This window comes from Sus scrofa, chromosome 2 (genome assembly GCF_000003025.6).
Source record: "Sus scrofa isolate TJ Tabasco breed Duroc chromosome 2, Sscrofa11.1, whole genome shotgun sequence".
Lineage (NCBI taxonomy): Eukaryota > Metazoa > Chordata > Mammalia > Artiodactyla > Suidae > Sus > Sus scrofa.
The window spans coordinates 51,645,639-51,660,880 of record NC_010444.4 but is presented as its reverse complement, the minus strand read 5'-3'; the positions used below and the strand labels follow the sequence as shown (position 1 = coordinate 51,660,880).

Sequence of the window (15,242 nt, the reverse complement as noted above, 5' to 3'; positions counted from 1 at the left end):
TCGTAGCTCTGAGTATACCCCTAGCCTGGAAACCTCCATATGCCGCGGGTGCAGCCCTAAAAAGACAAAACAAAAAAACTTTGTTAGATTGTTCAGGACACACTACCAACAAACATGGCACCTTTGCAAGTTGAATATCTTAAGCTTGAGAAATGACAAAGTTAGAGAAAATGGCAGAATCAGGAAGGTCACTCTCACTTGCCCCTGCCTCATCCTTCTATTCTGAAACAAGACATAAACCCTCGAGAGGTGCCCTACTTATACTGGGAGGAAAGGAGCATCCTTATTTCCAAAGGCAAAGGGACTCTGACACGAATCTGAACAAACAGTCCTTGCTTAGTTTTTTGCAGTTCACAACACTTAACCTCCTTACCTGTCATATTTCTCCACAAATATCTGTTCTTCATACCCAGCAATAAGTACTCAAGTCTGAGGAAAACCTTTCCTTCCCCTTTGATTGACTTACCTTTATTTCTCCACTGTGTTGTAAACTACACTACCGAGAACTAGGAAGAGCAGCTCCTGGTTCTTCAAATTGCCATGCCCTGAAGGAAATCTGGCACAAAAGACTCCTTTCTCCAAGCTTGAGCCCCTCTCTTCCTAAAGGGGAAGGAGTGGAGATGAAATTGCAACCCTCTAATCCCTTGATTGGTTTCCCTGGCAACCAACCTCTATTCTTAGGTGCTTTCTAAAAGGCACCTTATTAATTATTCTACCCCTGTCATTACAGAAAATTCTCAGGGCTTTAGGAGCTCTGCCAAAAACTGAGGGGCAGAGACTAACATATTATTTCTTATTGTGTCACACTTTGCTTTGCAACTTTTGTGCACACTTTCAGGAAAAAAAATTAAAAGCTTTAACATAAACAGTTCTACTGCATCAATTCTATCATGATTCTGCCCTCCTGTAGACACAGTTGGGGCCTGCAGCCCTTCTCCCCCGGCCCCCTAGAAGAGGCTCTTGACTCTCCTGTTCCTTTCATCCACTGGCTCCACTGGGATGCCAGTGGAGCATCCCACTCCCTGCCAGCCCTTCTGTAGTCTCTCACTGCCTCAGGAGAATCTTCAAAGGCCTTTCTGGGCCTCCTCTTACCACCTTCTCCACCACATCCTTCCTCCCCGCTGCCCAGGGATCCTCAGCTCCAGGTTCCTATTGTCCTCCCTGTTCTGGGAGAGTCCACAGCACACACACTTCTCCTACCTTCCCTCAGTCTGGAACACTGCCTCTTCTCCCTCTTCTCTATAAGGACTCACAGGCTGACAAAACATCAAGAGTCCCCAGCTCATTTTTCACCTGGCACTTGAATTGTCCTTTGGAGTCACTCAGACCTTGAGGGCACCTGAACATTTCATCCACTGAAGTTCATTCGTGGACATACCTGTTCCCCTTGCTGACCTGAGGGGCCAGTGGTGGTCTCCCACAGCACCTGGCCATTACTTGGTGGACTTGATTTGGATAAGGAAGGGGCCCAGGCTTTTTCACACAGTTTGCTATTACTCATCCTTAAAAAGGAAGGAGATTCTGACACATGTCACAAACCAGAGGAAACTTGAAAACAGTATGTTGAGTGAAATAAACCAGTCAGTAAAGGACAAATATATGATTCCATTTTTATGAATGAGATGTCTAGAATAGTCAAAGTCATAGGCACAGAAAGATTGCATGGGCTCAGCGAGGGGGGAGCCATTGTTTAATGGGTTCAGAGTTTCATTTTTGGAGGATGAAAACATTCTAGAGTAATGGTTGTATGACAATGTGAACGTACTTAGTGCCACTGAATTGTGTACTTAAAAATGTTTAAAATGGTTAAGTGTTATGCATATTTTACCACAATAAAATAAAAGTGGCACAATGTATTTTTTCCACAAGACTGGCTTTTCAAGATTCTTCACCTTGACCCATGTCTTGGGTTGGGATCCCTGGGAAGCTGAATCTGAGGTGTGTGCAGGTGTTTCTTAGGGACACTGGGCATAGTGTGTAATGATGGGCATTAGGCTGGAAGTATCACCACATCTCTGAGCTCTGGCACTGGGCAGCCCTGCAGAGCTGTCCTAAATGGAGGAAGCTACTATGGTCCAGTCCATGCATGACAAGTTCCGGTAGCATCATATCATTTTATGTTTGAAACATTATGCTTTCTATTCTATTTCATTTTAAAAATGTATTTTTATTATAGTTGATTTAAGTGTTGTGCCAATTTCTGCTGTATAGCAAAGTGACCCAGTCATATATGTATATATGTGTGTGTATGTGTATATACATTCTTTTTATTATATTATTTTCCATCATTATATATCCCAAGCAATTGAATATAGTTCCCTGTGCTATTTAAAAAATGTTGATCACTACCCACTAAATGGAGAAGACACTAATGAGTTGTCATCGACAGTCTGGAAAGTTCTACATGAGGGAAGTAGACAAGGAGAGACACTTTGGGAGGCCCAGAATACTCAGTCTCATTTCATCGTTTCTGTGGTCAGTTTTGCTGACTTATGTGCCAGAAGCAGCCTTCAAATTCAGCTAAAGAGGACAGGAAGGAGATTGGAAGGGAGTGTGTTATGAAGAGAGACAGCCTCAAAGGCTGCAGGGGAGGGGCTTTCCTGACTCTTCCAGCATTCTGATGGCTAAGTCACCCCAATCTCTGATTCTGTCATCACATTGTCATCTCCATTTGTCTCTGGGTCTCAAATCTCCTCCATTGTCTTCTGAGGACACTTGTCATTGGATTCAGGGCACACCCTAGTTCAAGGTTATCTCTTCTAAGATCCTAACTTAATTATATCTGCAAAGATGCTTATTCCAAATAAAGTCACATTCCTAGGCTCATGAATGTGTCATTTTGGGGAGTTACCATTCAACTGCTACACAGGGTGTATTAGTACCAATTCTTTTGGCCATATTTTGAGGACGACATATGTACTTAACCTCCCCATTTCACTGCTGGTGAGGAGATCAAGACAACATTGAGACACATAGCTACTATGGTCCTGCATGTTTGTTTCTTCATCTGACTTCTCTGACTTTGTGTACCCATTGCTCCCAAATCAAGCCTTAGGACCTTATGCCATAAGTAAATACCATGGAGGCCATGATTAGGTAAAGAAGGCTGATTAACCACAAGTAGCAAGCTGCACCATAAATTCCTCAGCCATCAGAGCTGCCAGGGTTGTGCCCTCCCCGAGGAAGTTTTCTGTACAAAGGGGCCTCCACTCCTGCCTCTGAGACACACCTCACATTACTGAGATGGCCCTTGTTCTCTGATGCTATCGGCTCACTGAGGGTGTTTCCAGTCCAGGTGTCATTTCCATAATTCATTCATGTGTATTCCACATTGCGGTGAGTCAGGGGGTGTCAGGAAACACTGAGGAATGAGCTGGTGACCACACATGCTCATCCTGGCAGATGATGGCATCTTTCTCCTCACCCTTCAGAGCAGGTTTTAAACTTTCAGATGCATGAGAAGCAGTTTGAAAACAGTTGTGGCTGGATTGTGTCCTCTCAAATCTATACATTGAAGCCCCTACCCCCAGCACTTCAGAATATGGCTATATTTGGATATGGGGCCTTTAACGAGGTGATCAAGGTAAAAGAGGTAATGTGAGTAGGCCCTAATCTGATAAGACTCCTGTCCTTATAAGAAAAGGCAATCAGGACACGGATTCACACAGAGGGACAACTACTGGAAGACAGGGAGAAGATGGCTGTCTACAGCCAAGGAAAGAGTCCTCAGGAGAAACCTGCCCTTTTACACTGAGATTTCAAACTTCCAGCCTCCAGGACTATGAGAAAATAAATATCTCTTTTTTAAACTTCTCTATCTTTGGTATTTGTTTTTCAGCCCAAGTTGACTGATACAAGAGCTTATGGAAAAATGTAAATTCCTGCCTCTTCCCATGGAACTAGTCTTGTAAGTTTGTGGTGGGGTCCAGATTCCAAATTGCCTCACACATGCTCCTAAGTCCCTGGAATTTATTCTAAGTAACTCTGCATTCCAGTGTAGACTCACAGGGGGGAAGAAATCACGGGATAAGTTGGTGCTTCTCAGCCTTTATTTCATCTTTGTCCCCACTAAGACTTTCTAAGACATTTTTTTCTGTCCCCATCTCCATGAAATTTTCACACCACAGATACACAGGGTATCTGTTTTTGTCCTGGGTCTTTGGAGGGCTACAAACCACTGTGTACATGCTTTTAGCCCCAAGAACCAATTTTTTTCCCCATAGGAAGGATATTACCCTCATCAAGAACGCATGGGACAGAAAAAGAATTGCCATATTTTTGCATAAGGAAAAATACTGCTTGAAAACATCTCACCCGTGAGGTTGGGAGCTCCATCTCATACCACCTATGCATTTGCAGAAAGCCCCAGGATCCATTCTGGGATCACATGGAGCAGCACAGTCAGTGGCAGGTGGATACTCATGGGTGAAGTAGGTAGATTTGGGGTTGAGTGTTCTGTCTCTGAGCTAGACTCTCATTAAGTCTGGCTCTTTGGGGTTCATTATCTGTGCAAGTGAGACCCTGAAGCCTACCTGTGAGGTTGTCAAGAGGTTAGAATGAGTGTTACAGAAGGCTCAGTGACCCATCTGTGTTCTCCAGGTGGTAGTATTTCCCCCATTCTCATTTCATCCTAATCAGGAGAGAGATGGGTTCGACTTGGTCTCAGGCACTTACCGAGTGTGCTGAGGTGGTGTTTTCATTAAATCAGAGGCGAATCCATTAACCTTACTTGTTAGGCCATTGAGGAGCCCTGGATTCCTTTGCTCATACAGTAATGAAAATCTGCTTTGGATTTGTGTGATGAGAATTTTGCTTCCTTCTGGCTCACAGGAAGGAGATCAGTGTCTGCTTGGGAAACAGTTCTTCCCATCGGACATCCATGGGAACAAGAATCCTTTGGGCTGCTGAATCCTCAAGGCCTCATAAGTTAAAGCATTTTCTCACAAGACTGCTTCTATTTCAGGTGCCATTCACAAATAATAGGGCCCACATTACCCAAAACTTCTGTCTGACTTTGCTGCAAATTGGAGATCCCCACTTAAACATTTGCTAGAACAGTTTACAGAACTCAGGAAACGCTTACTAATATTTCCTGTTTATTATAGAATAAAGGATGTGATGAAGGATGCAGAAGAAGAGGCACATGAGGCGAGGTCTGGAAGGGTTCCAAGCACATGAGCTTGTGTTGCCATAGAATTTGGGCGCACCAACTGCTGGGCACATGGATGTGTTCACTGATCCAGAAGCTCACACACTACTATTGGGATTTTAATGGAGGCTTTGTCATATAGGCATGATAGATCATTAACTTCATTTTCAGCCTCTCTCCTCTGGAGAATGCAGGATGGGACTGAAAGTTCCAAGCTTCTAAGGATAATTTTGTTTTTCTGGTGACCAGCCCCTCTAGAAGCCTACCCAGAGTGGCCTCATTAGAACAAAAGATACTTTGAGCACCCAGGAAATTCCAAGGTGTTTAGGAGATCTGTGTCAGGAACTGAGGTCAAAGACTAAATGTGGAGTTCCTGTCGTGGCGCAGTGGTTAACGAATCCGACTAGGAACCATGAGGTTGCGGGTTCGATCCCTGACCTTGCTCAGTAGGTTAATGATCCAGCGTTGCTGTGAGCTGTGGAGTAGGTCGCAGACGTGGCTCGGCTCCCGCTTTGCTGTGGCTCTGGTGTAGGCTGGCAGCTACAGCTCCGATTAGACCCCTAGCCTGGGAAGGGAGCAGCCCATATGCTGTGGGAGCAGCCCAAGAAATGGCAAAAAGACTTTATGTTAGAATAAAAAATTCTCTTGTCATCTCTTGTTATGGGGGTTTCAATTGCTCTGTGTCAGGAATGGGGACCCAAGACCAATATATGTATTTCTTATTTCACAGCAGGGAAGAAAGGAAGAGGGAAGTTCCCAGAAGTAATGCCATTGCAGGAAAATCCAGTCTGCTTGTGGATCTCCAGGACAAGTCCCTGAACTTGGCATAAAAATCCTGAAGTGTTGCACCAGGCCAAAAGTTAGTTGCCCTAGGGAAAGATGCACAGGCTGGAATTATAAGGAAATTAGACATTTTAATTTTATTTGTGTGACTATTGCATGTAGGGCACTGTGCCAAAACTTCTCTAGGCTTCATAGAGCTTAGAATTAGAGCAATGGGCAGACGCAGAAGAAAAGGACCCTGGGGACCAGACTTAACACTGTAGTCTCAGGTAACATGAGACCGTAGGAGCAGAGGGGGAACATTGCCCAGCGCACCTAAGTGACTGCAGGACTAACACTTTAATTATACATTTCTCAGTCAAGCATTTGGACATATATCCTGGCTACAAATGGGCTTATAGTTTCCAAATACAGTTGGACCTAAAACTCTGCTTTGATGGCTAAGTGATGTGAACCTGACCAGAAAAGAATGACCAAGAGTGTAACAGAGCTCTCCTGAGAAACAGAATGAAGAGGATATATGTGTGTATGTGTGTGTGTATGTATGATATATATGATATACATATTACCTGAGAGAGAGACTGAGACAAAAACAAAAATAGTTATTTCAAGAGAATGACTCATTTGATTGTGGGGCTGTTAAGTCAAATCTGCGGGGTAGACCAATAGGCTGGAGACCCAGGGAAGAGTCCATGTTGAAGCTCATGTCCAAAGGCCATCTGGAGGCAGAATTCTCCCTTCTTCAGGGAATGTTAGTCTTTATCACTAAGGCCTTCAGCTGATTGGATGCATCCCACCCACATTATGCATTCTCATCTGCTTTACTCAGAGTCTATTGATTAAAATGTAAATTGTATTTTTAAAGAAATACCTTAATAGCAAATCTAGACTGATGTTTGACCAAATACTTGGGGACTTTGGCCTGGCCAAATTGACACATAAAATAACCATCACAAGGAGTAAAATGTCAGCAGGTTAAAAGGCTTCATTATCAGAAAGTTGGCAAAGAAGTTACCATTGAGGCTCAGCGGAAATGAATCTGACTAGTATCCTTGAGGATTCATGTTCATCCTTGGCCTCGCTCAGTGGGTTAAGGACCCCGAATTGCAGTGAGCTCTGGCGTAGGTCAGAGACAGGGCTCAGATCTGGCGTTGCTGTGTCTGTAGTATAGACCAGTGGCTACAGTTCTGATTCAACCCTTAGCCTGGGAACCTCCATAAGCAGCAGGTGTGGCCCTAAAAAGACCAAAAAAAAAAAAAGAAGCTGGGAAAAGGAGTGGATGGAGAAGCTAGACTCAGGTCTCTTTGTCAAAGCTTTCATTGTTGCCATGTTCCATTGTTTCTTCATTAAAACAAAACAAAACAAAACCCTTTAAATAAATAAATAAATAAACAAGAAAACAGAAAGAATTAGAATCTGAGAGATTCTACATGACACTCATTCTGGAGCAGAAGCCCAGAGACTGGGCTGGATGCGGGCTCTATCATTTGGTTGCCAGTCCCTTGAGATTTCCTGGAAGGGGCTGGGCCAAGGAGAGAGGTGAAGAGGCCTTTTCCAGGCTCCTATCTCATGAACTCAGGTCCACCAGATCCTGTGGTGCCCAGCCAGGGAGACAGGGCCAGATCCTAAGCCAGAATTCAGAGATGGTCGGCCAAGCTTCCACAGAGGAGCCCTGAGGTCCACAATAAGTTTGGAATACCTTTTTCCTGGAGATGGCTCTCTGCTTCCCCTACTCTACAAGAGCATGACAAGATCATCCTTGTCTATGGATTCATGTGGACACAGATCATGAAATACAAAGACTATCTAGTCTCTAGCCTAGTCCACACCTCTTCCATCCCAGCACCTGATCCTTATTCCTTCATCCTAAGCCTCATCCCACCTCACCCCAGTGATTTCAACAGAAACCCATCTGTGCCCAGGCCCTTGCCACTCATGATTATGCCCCTTGGCTCCTTCACCCACTGGTCACTGGACCTGGTCCCCAGGGAGAGGTCAGCACCCCACCCCAAGCCCTGGCCTCTGAAACCCAGTGACCACACATCATGCTGTCTTTGCCATCCACCCAGCCATTGGTTTTCAGCACAAATTGCAGCTTCTCCTGTCCTGTTAGCCCTGTCTGCCCTTGGACCTCCCATCTCCCGGATCAGAGATGCCAGCAAAAGCAGGGAGTGATGAGGCAGACGCTGCACACCTGTAAAAGTATAGGAAGACTAAGGGTTGGGGGATGGGGAGGGGCTGATAGGCAGGTGTACAGCCTCCTTGGAGACCTTACTCTACCAAGATTCCCTGCCTAGCTGGGGGGGACAGCCATGATAAGGGGTCTTCCCAATCTGAGACTTAGGTTTACAGTGGAGTATTTGGTTTCTTCATCCACAAAACCTGCACAATTTGCCAGCAACAGCAAGAAAGTCAGGCAAGTCTGTAAGATTCAACAAAGTTAATTAAGTCTAATAAGCTGCCAAGGTAGTGGGGACAAGTGAGGCTTCATCATAGCCTTGGGCACCTGGGGCAGCTCCTTTTGGCCTGGCCCGATATTCTGTCAAATCCCAAGTTTTCCAAAGTTCCCTTCTGCTCTAGCTCCTTCTAGTAGATTTCAGGGTCATCTTCAGATTGTGCCAGGTGCCATCAGCAAGCCTGTCCCGCTGAAAACCCTTCCTTGTTCTCTACCTCTTTATATTTTGCGCATTTTTATAGCACTTAAAAATTCACCACCTGCTATTTTACTTGTGAACAAATTTAATTCAATCATTAAAATTTTCATCTATAGAATAGAGAAGGCTTTTAAAAAGATATTTTTCGGCATGTTTTGTTTGCTGCCCTGTCCCTGTTGCCTGCTACCTGGAAGAGGTTTAATGAATGAATACATGAAACGTCAGAGCCTTAAGGTGATATTTGCAAAATCCACTTAGTTTATAGATGAGAAAGTGAAGGCCCAGAAAAATGGAGGGATTTTCTTGAAGTCACATAGTCAGTGTTGACTTGGGATCTTTGATGGACTCTTAGCTGCCATGAGGAAATAGGGAGCTCCAGTCATGTGCAGGGGAGAGCCGTCCTCTACAGGATGAGACCCAGGCTTCATTTCTTTGATCATACACAGGGCCTGGAAGACAGGTCTTCAAGATTGGGTTCTCTCTGCTCACGGCCACTCACCCTCTTCCCCTCTCTTCCAAACTTCTGTCTTGGTAAAAGTGGGGGAAAGCTTACTAACTTCATGGGACCATTGTATGTGAAGTTGCCTTGTAATGTTCTGAATAATTTTGCAGGATGTGACTTGGGACCAGGGTCCTCTGGGGCATCTTAACATCCAAGGGCTAGAACACTAGAGGTTGGAAGCTGAACATCTTCTGTTTATAGGGGGGACTGGAGATGGAGTGAAAGGCTGAAATATTGCAAAGGAAAACCACAAAGCTTGTTAGTTTCCAGGCTACCTGCATATACTGGATTCACAACAAAGATGAGCTACCTTTCTGGCACACTGTCAAGGAGTTTCATGAATAATACTTAGTGTCAAGGAAAACAAGATTTCCCCCAAATTATGAAGTAGACAAATTGTCTTTTCTGACTTGGTTTAAAGAAGAATCAGAGGCAGCAGCTTGGTAGCCAAGATTTCACCTCTTGGCTTAGCTACTCCTGTCTGTACAAGGGCTCCTGCCTGCTCAGCTGCTTGTACATAAACAGCCTGGATTTTCCTGCGGCTTACCGAGTGGAAAACCAGCAGAGGGAGGGTGAGTTGACAGCCTCAGAAGTAGCCTGATTTCTCTCTCCCTCTCACACACTCACACACACACACACACACACACACACACACACACACACACATTTTTTTTATATTTAATTACTTTTTTGGTTAAAAGCCAACATTCCTGGCTTCTCAGAACATCTTGCTCCACATTACCTCCTAATAATTGATAGGAAGAAGCTATTTTTAATCTTGCCTTAGACAACAAAACTTCCATCTTGATCTGATTTGCTACTTCCCTTTTCTTTTTCAATGGGCCACTGTTTCCCAACTCTATCATCCTTTTTTTTCATGCCCTCTCTGTACTTGCACACATATTTCAACTTTTCTGTTTGCCTTGCTAGTACAACATTCTCTTTTCCATGGACTAAAGTTTGATTTGTCTAAGAAATTTTATTTTTAACATCAGCAAACTATCAGTGCTACATATTCATTGGAAATGTAGTATTATTTAACATTACAACTCTTTTCTTGTGTGTGTACAATTTGCATTATGATTATGCAAATAACAATCATAATCTGCATCATGCTAATCTCACAGTCCAATGGGAGGGTGGGGTGTGAATTGTCACTCAGCAGAATGAAGATTTTAAAAGCAATTACCCTTCCATTGCATGGTCCCCAGTAAAGAATGGAACTTCTGCTCTTCAGAAGAGGCTGCTGCTGTTAGCGCAAGTCCCTGTGCCTGACACACAGTGAGGCCAAACAAATAAAAATGTTGGAGTTTGTAACATAGAAAGGTTTATTGCAGGGTATGAAAGGGGAGGGGTGGCCTATGCCCCCCAAAATCCCCTAATCCCTGAACCCAAATTGCAAAGCATTTTTAAAGGCAAAGTGAGGGAAGGGCATGGTTGGTTGTTGCAAAATTCTTGGTACAGAAATCGTTTGTTCTTGTAGATGTCCACAGAGGTCAGGTCAAGATATTTCTGTAAACCATCAGCCAAGATACATGTGATACTTTAGAGAGAAGCTAAAGCAAAGGTTATGGAGGAAGAGTCTGCTCCAGGAAAGGCCCATAGGGTCCTGCTCGGTTACACTGCCTCGTGTCTCTATCATGTCTATAAACAACAGGAAACATTTCAGTGCAGAATGAAAAGAAATGTGTGTTGATAAAAGGGAAAGGAAAGGGAACAGTGTTCCAGGGATAAAGAATAGCATAGGCACATTTCCTAGTATTTGTTTAACAAATAATATTAACCCAATTGAGTCCACTCTCTAGGCACTACAGAGTCCTACTTGAGCTGTGAATCTCTCTCTAGTAACACAAACCCTCTGATTACCCTCATTCCTGGTGGCCTAGAAATGTCTGCATACCTCATTTGCCAAGTCCTATCAAGGTTGTGCATTACTGTTTTCCCTATGATTTCTTCTTGGTTTCTCACCCGGAGCATGGCGGTATCCTTAAATATGTTAGGAAAGCTTAGTATAAAATAGCCTTTGTTCCCCACCCCTTCTGTGGCAGTCTTCCAGACTTCCTAGGAAGGGCTCCTTGTAATCAGGGAAATGACCAGGTACTCAGGTCAGAGAGGGCAAACGTGTACCAGCAGAAGGAAGCGTCACCTAAACTCTCTTTCCTTTCCCATGCTTGGTTAAGTTTAGATACAGCCAGGGCCAAGCCCAGCCATCCAGCTTGCAGGTTGCTCTGCAGGTAGCTTCTTCTCCCTTCCTGCCTGCTGGCAGCTGGAGGAGAATCCACAGTGTTTGCTTTGATAGGCCAATAAATCACATGCCTCGGCAGCTGGGTCTCACATCTTCCTGGCTGCAGAACCTATACATCTGATCTAGAGAAAGACATTCGTTTTGAATGGAGTCAGAGTTAGCCCAAGCTACATTGTCAGTTTCACAATACATCTGGAGTTCTCTTAGGTCTGTATCTGGGGGACAATTTTCCCAAAGTCTGCAATATGTTCTGATTATTTGTGGCTTTTCTTTACTATCATTAATGATTTGCCAACCCAAGTGACTTGATTTCCTTGATTTGTATGAAAACACCTAGTTATTGGAATGTAAAATGTGCCATAGTGTTGATTTACAAAAATCTGTTACTAATTGGCTCTCTTATTATTTTCTTTCTCATAAAACATAATTGCTATATGGTTGTCCAACCATATGCAAACTTCATCAGAGTCATGCCCCCTCAAATCCCCTCCCTCACACATGCATTAGATACTACTGACATTGTGACAAATTCCTCACTAGTGCATTTTAAGGGGCTGGATTTCAACATGATGTTTAAATAATAAATTCCCCTACTTAGAAGTATAAAACCCATTATAGGTGATTTTGTGAGCAAATTTCTAATTCAAAATGTGAAAATAGCTGTAAACATTGTCCTTGGGTATGACTTTGGCTTCTGTTTTGCTTTATTGGCTGAACTATAGCTTTGGTGGCACCTCCTGTTTTCCAGAGCAGCACTGCTTGGGTGCTGGTCACCTTGGCCTTGAGAGTGAATGGTGAAAGGTGAACAGACCCCGAAGTCTGCCACCCCATGATCCCATTTTGGACTCCCCTTCTTTCAGTCCACAGGTGGAATAGGCTGCTTTTGCCTTTAGTGGATAAACACCATTTTTAAACTTCGTTTCTACTCCCATCAATTTCATTAGGATTGTAAAAACCCTAAATTTTGATCTAACCAAGTTCAGATTTGCCACCATGACCCGTTCTGGCCTGTACATTCACACTGGCATGCCAGGGGACTGAGACAGGAGATGGGCACCACGATAGAAATTTACAACTAGTCACTTTTATGTTTATATTTCAAGATAGAAATAACAACAGGAACAAGGTAAATAACTGGAATTTGTCTCGAACACTTTAAAAAATGGTAATGGCAGGGGTAGAGAGGGGCTAAGCCCTGTTTGGGCAAAAGATCAAGAGGTCACATACTTCCCATCCTCAGGATCAGGGACACCCTAACTCTATATGTGCAGAAAGATGCCTCAGGGTCATAAAGGGAGCAGGGATCAGGCCATAATAAGTCCTGATAGCCACCCCCAAACCCTTTGGTCTGGAATCCATTTTGGCCAAAAGATCCGCATGCATATTGGGGAGGGCCCTGGGTCAGGTCGGGTGTGAGAAATAAAACAAGATAATTGGCCAAAGAAAAACAAAGGCCCAGAAGAACTGTCATATGTAAGTGATTCAAATCACCTCTCTGGCAAGCTCCTCATTCAAAATGGAATCCACATTACCAACAGAGCTCTCAAAAATGGAGCCAGAAAGCCACTGAAGAAATCAAAGGGGATATTAAAAAATACCTAGAGACAAATGACCACAAAGACGCAATGATCCAAAACTTGTGGGATACAGCAAAAAGTGTTCTAAGGAAAGTTGATAACAATACAAGTCTACCTCAGAAAATAAGAAAAAATCTTAAAGAAAAAACCTAAACTTACATCTAAAGCAACTAGAGAAAGAAGAACAATGTCCCAAGTTAGTATAAAGAAAGAAATCATAAAGATCAGAGCAGGAAAAAAAAAAATAGAAAAGATCAATGAAACCAAATTCTTTATAGATGCACCTGGACAAATGAGGGCCAGCATAAGTTTTTTTTTTTCCCCCAGCTCTGGTCAGACCTTTGCTTCCAAGAAAGGGGGAGCCAAATGCTTTTACCTCAATCAAATCTTGCTTGTGATGATTGACCTCCACAAAATTGGGACGTAAAAAGTCGCCATAAATATCTTCCATCTTGTGCAAGAAAAAAAAATAAAATTGCAAAAAAAAAAAAAAGTCTTACTTTGGGTCCTAAAAATTGCAAAATTTGGGAGACACAGATTTAGTAAAACCAATAGAGTGTTCTGGGGAAGAGAAAGGGTCAGGGGCTTATAATTACAAAAGCCACAGGTTGTTAATATTGCTTTTCAAGAATTGTGATGGACTCTGATGCATGTCAGGAAATATTTATCCTTAAGGAATATTTTAGGGTAAGGATCTGTTAAGTCTCTTGTTTCTGGCTGTGTTCTAGATGCCTTTGTTAGGACAGTAAGCAGTCAAAAGATCAGATTCTGTCCAGGCTGAGATGTGCATAAGTCACAGGTCCTTAGTGGCTTTCTGGCTCCGTTTTTGAGAGCTCTGTTGGTAATATGGATTCCATTTTGATTTTCCTTCCACAACCTCCTGGAGAACTCTGCAAGAAATCTTCCCAGTAGAATGCTCCTGAGGGGAAAGTAGCTCACTGCCTCATAAATCAGCCCTTTCATCATCTGTAGTCCCACGAGTTAGGAAGATCTGGATCTGAGTCTTAGGTCCCAGATACTCACTCATCCCACCAAAGGTAGATTTGCACATTGGCATTTCTAAGTGCCAGGTGCTCTTTTCAACCTTGGTCCTTAGATGAGCTCACTTCTCCCTCTCTTATAATTATAGCTCTTTTACAGATGAGGAATCCAAATCACACAAGAAATTAAAGATTAGTCCCAAGCCACAAAGTTTACAAGTGACACCAGGGCAGTCTGGCTTCAGGCACATTTCCTGGTCAGCACTGGGGTGAATATCTAGGCAATGGGAGGACTTGTGACTGCCTCTGTATCCCAGTCCCAATCACAGTGTTTTTCTTCCTTCCAGTCAGACCATCTTGGAATACTTTCCTCCTTTGAGTTAAAAGCGAGAGTGACAGTCCTAACCAGTGTCTGTTAAACATGAGAAGGTGTGTCAGTTTTCACTATGAAAATGCATTTGGCCTTGGGAACCATACATGGGCTGGTAGAGAAAAGTCACTTTTTCTCAGGATGTTTTGTCATTTTGTCCTTTTTTCAGCAAACTCTGAGCACGTACAATATGACAGGTTCGGCTTGATCTAGGTGTTGAATGTTCAAGGATGAAGAAGAAAGAACAGCTTGTCCCAGCCCTCAAGTCTGTCCTGATATAAAGGACAAAGTTGATAAAGTGATCATTAGAAAACATTGTTTTCTGTGCTACAGCAGAGGGTATGTGACAGGATTTCATGGGAATGGAGAAGTAGTGCCCTGTTCCATGTTGGGATAAGGGTCCAGGAACATTCTCTACAATTGAAATTTCCTATTCTAGAGAGAACCAGGTGAGTGAAAGTGCAGGATTATGACTACCAGGTGGAGCTTCACAGGGCTCCTATTCATCTCTGTGACCTTTGGCATTCAGGTGAAGCCTATCCAGAAAAGCATGTTTAAGTGTCTAAAATAAAGAGAACATAGGCAAAACATTCTCTGACAGCAACTGTACAAGTGTTTTCTTAGGTTAGTCTCCCAAGGCAACAGAAATAAAAATAAAAATAAACTAATGGGACTTAATAAAACTTATATGCTTGTGCATAGCAAAGGAAACCACATACACACACACACACACACACACAAAGACGACTTGTAGAATGAGAGAAAATAGTTGCAAATGACACAACTGACAAGGGCTTAGTCTCCAAAACATACAAACAGCTCATACAACTCAACAGGAAACAAACAAAAAACCCAACTGAAACATGGGGAGAAAATCTAAATAGACATTTCTCCAAAGAAGACATAATGATGGCCAACAGGCACATGAAGAAATCCTTGGCACCACTAATTATTAGAAAAATGCAAATCAAAACTACAATGA

General features: G+C 43.2%; 1 protein-coding gene across 1 annotated transcript in view; it reads left to right on the top strand.

Moving 5' to 3' along the window:
- Positions 1-13,403, top strand: part of RNF187 (ring finger protein 187) — a 44,976-nt gene extending 31,573 nt beyond the window's left edge. The window contains exons 7-8 of the mRNA XM_021085058.1: positions 3,839-3,907; positions 5,880-13,403. Of these exons, the coding sequence (XP_020940717.1) occupies positions 3,839-3,877 (39 nt within the window). The 3' untranslated portion in view covers positions 3,878-3,907; positions 5,880-13,403. The remainder of the gene's footprint in view (positions 1-3,838; positions 3,908-5,879) is intronic.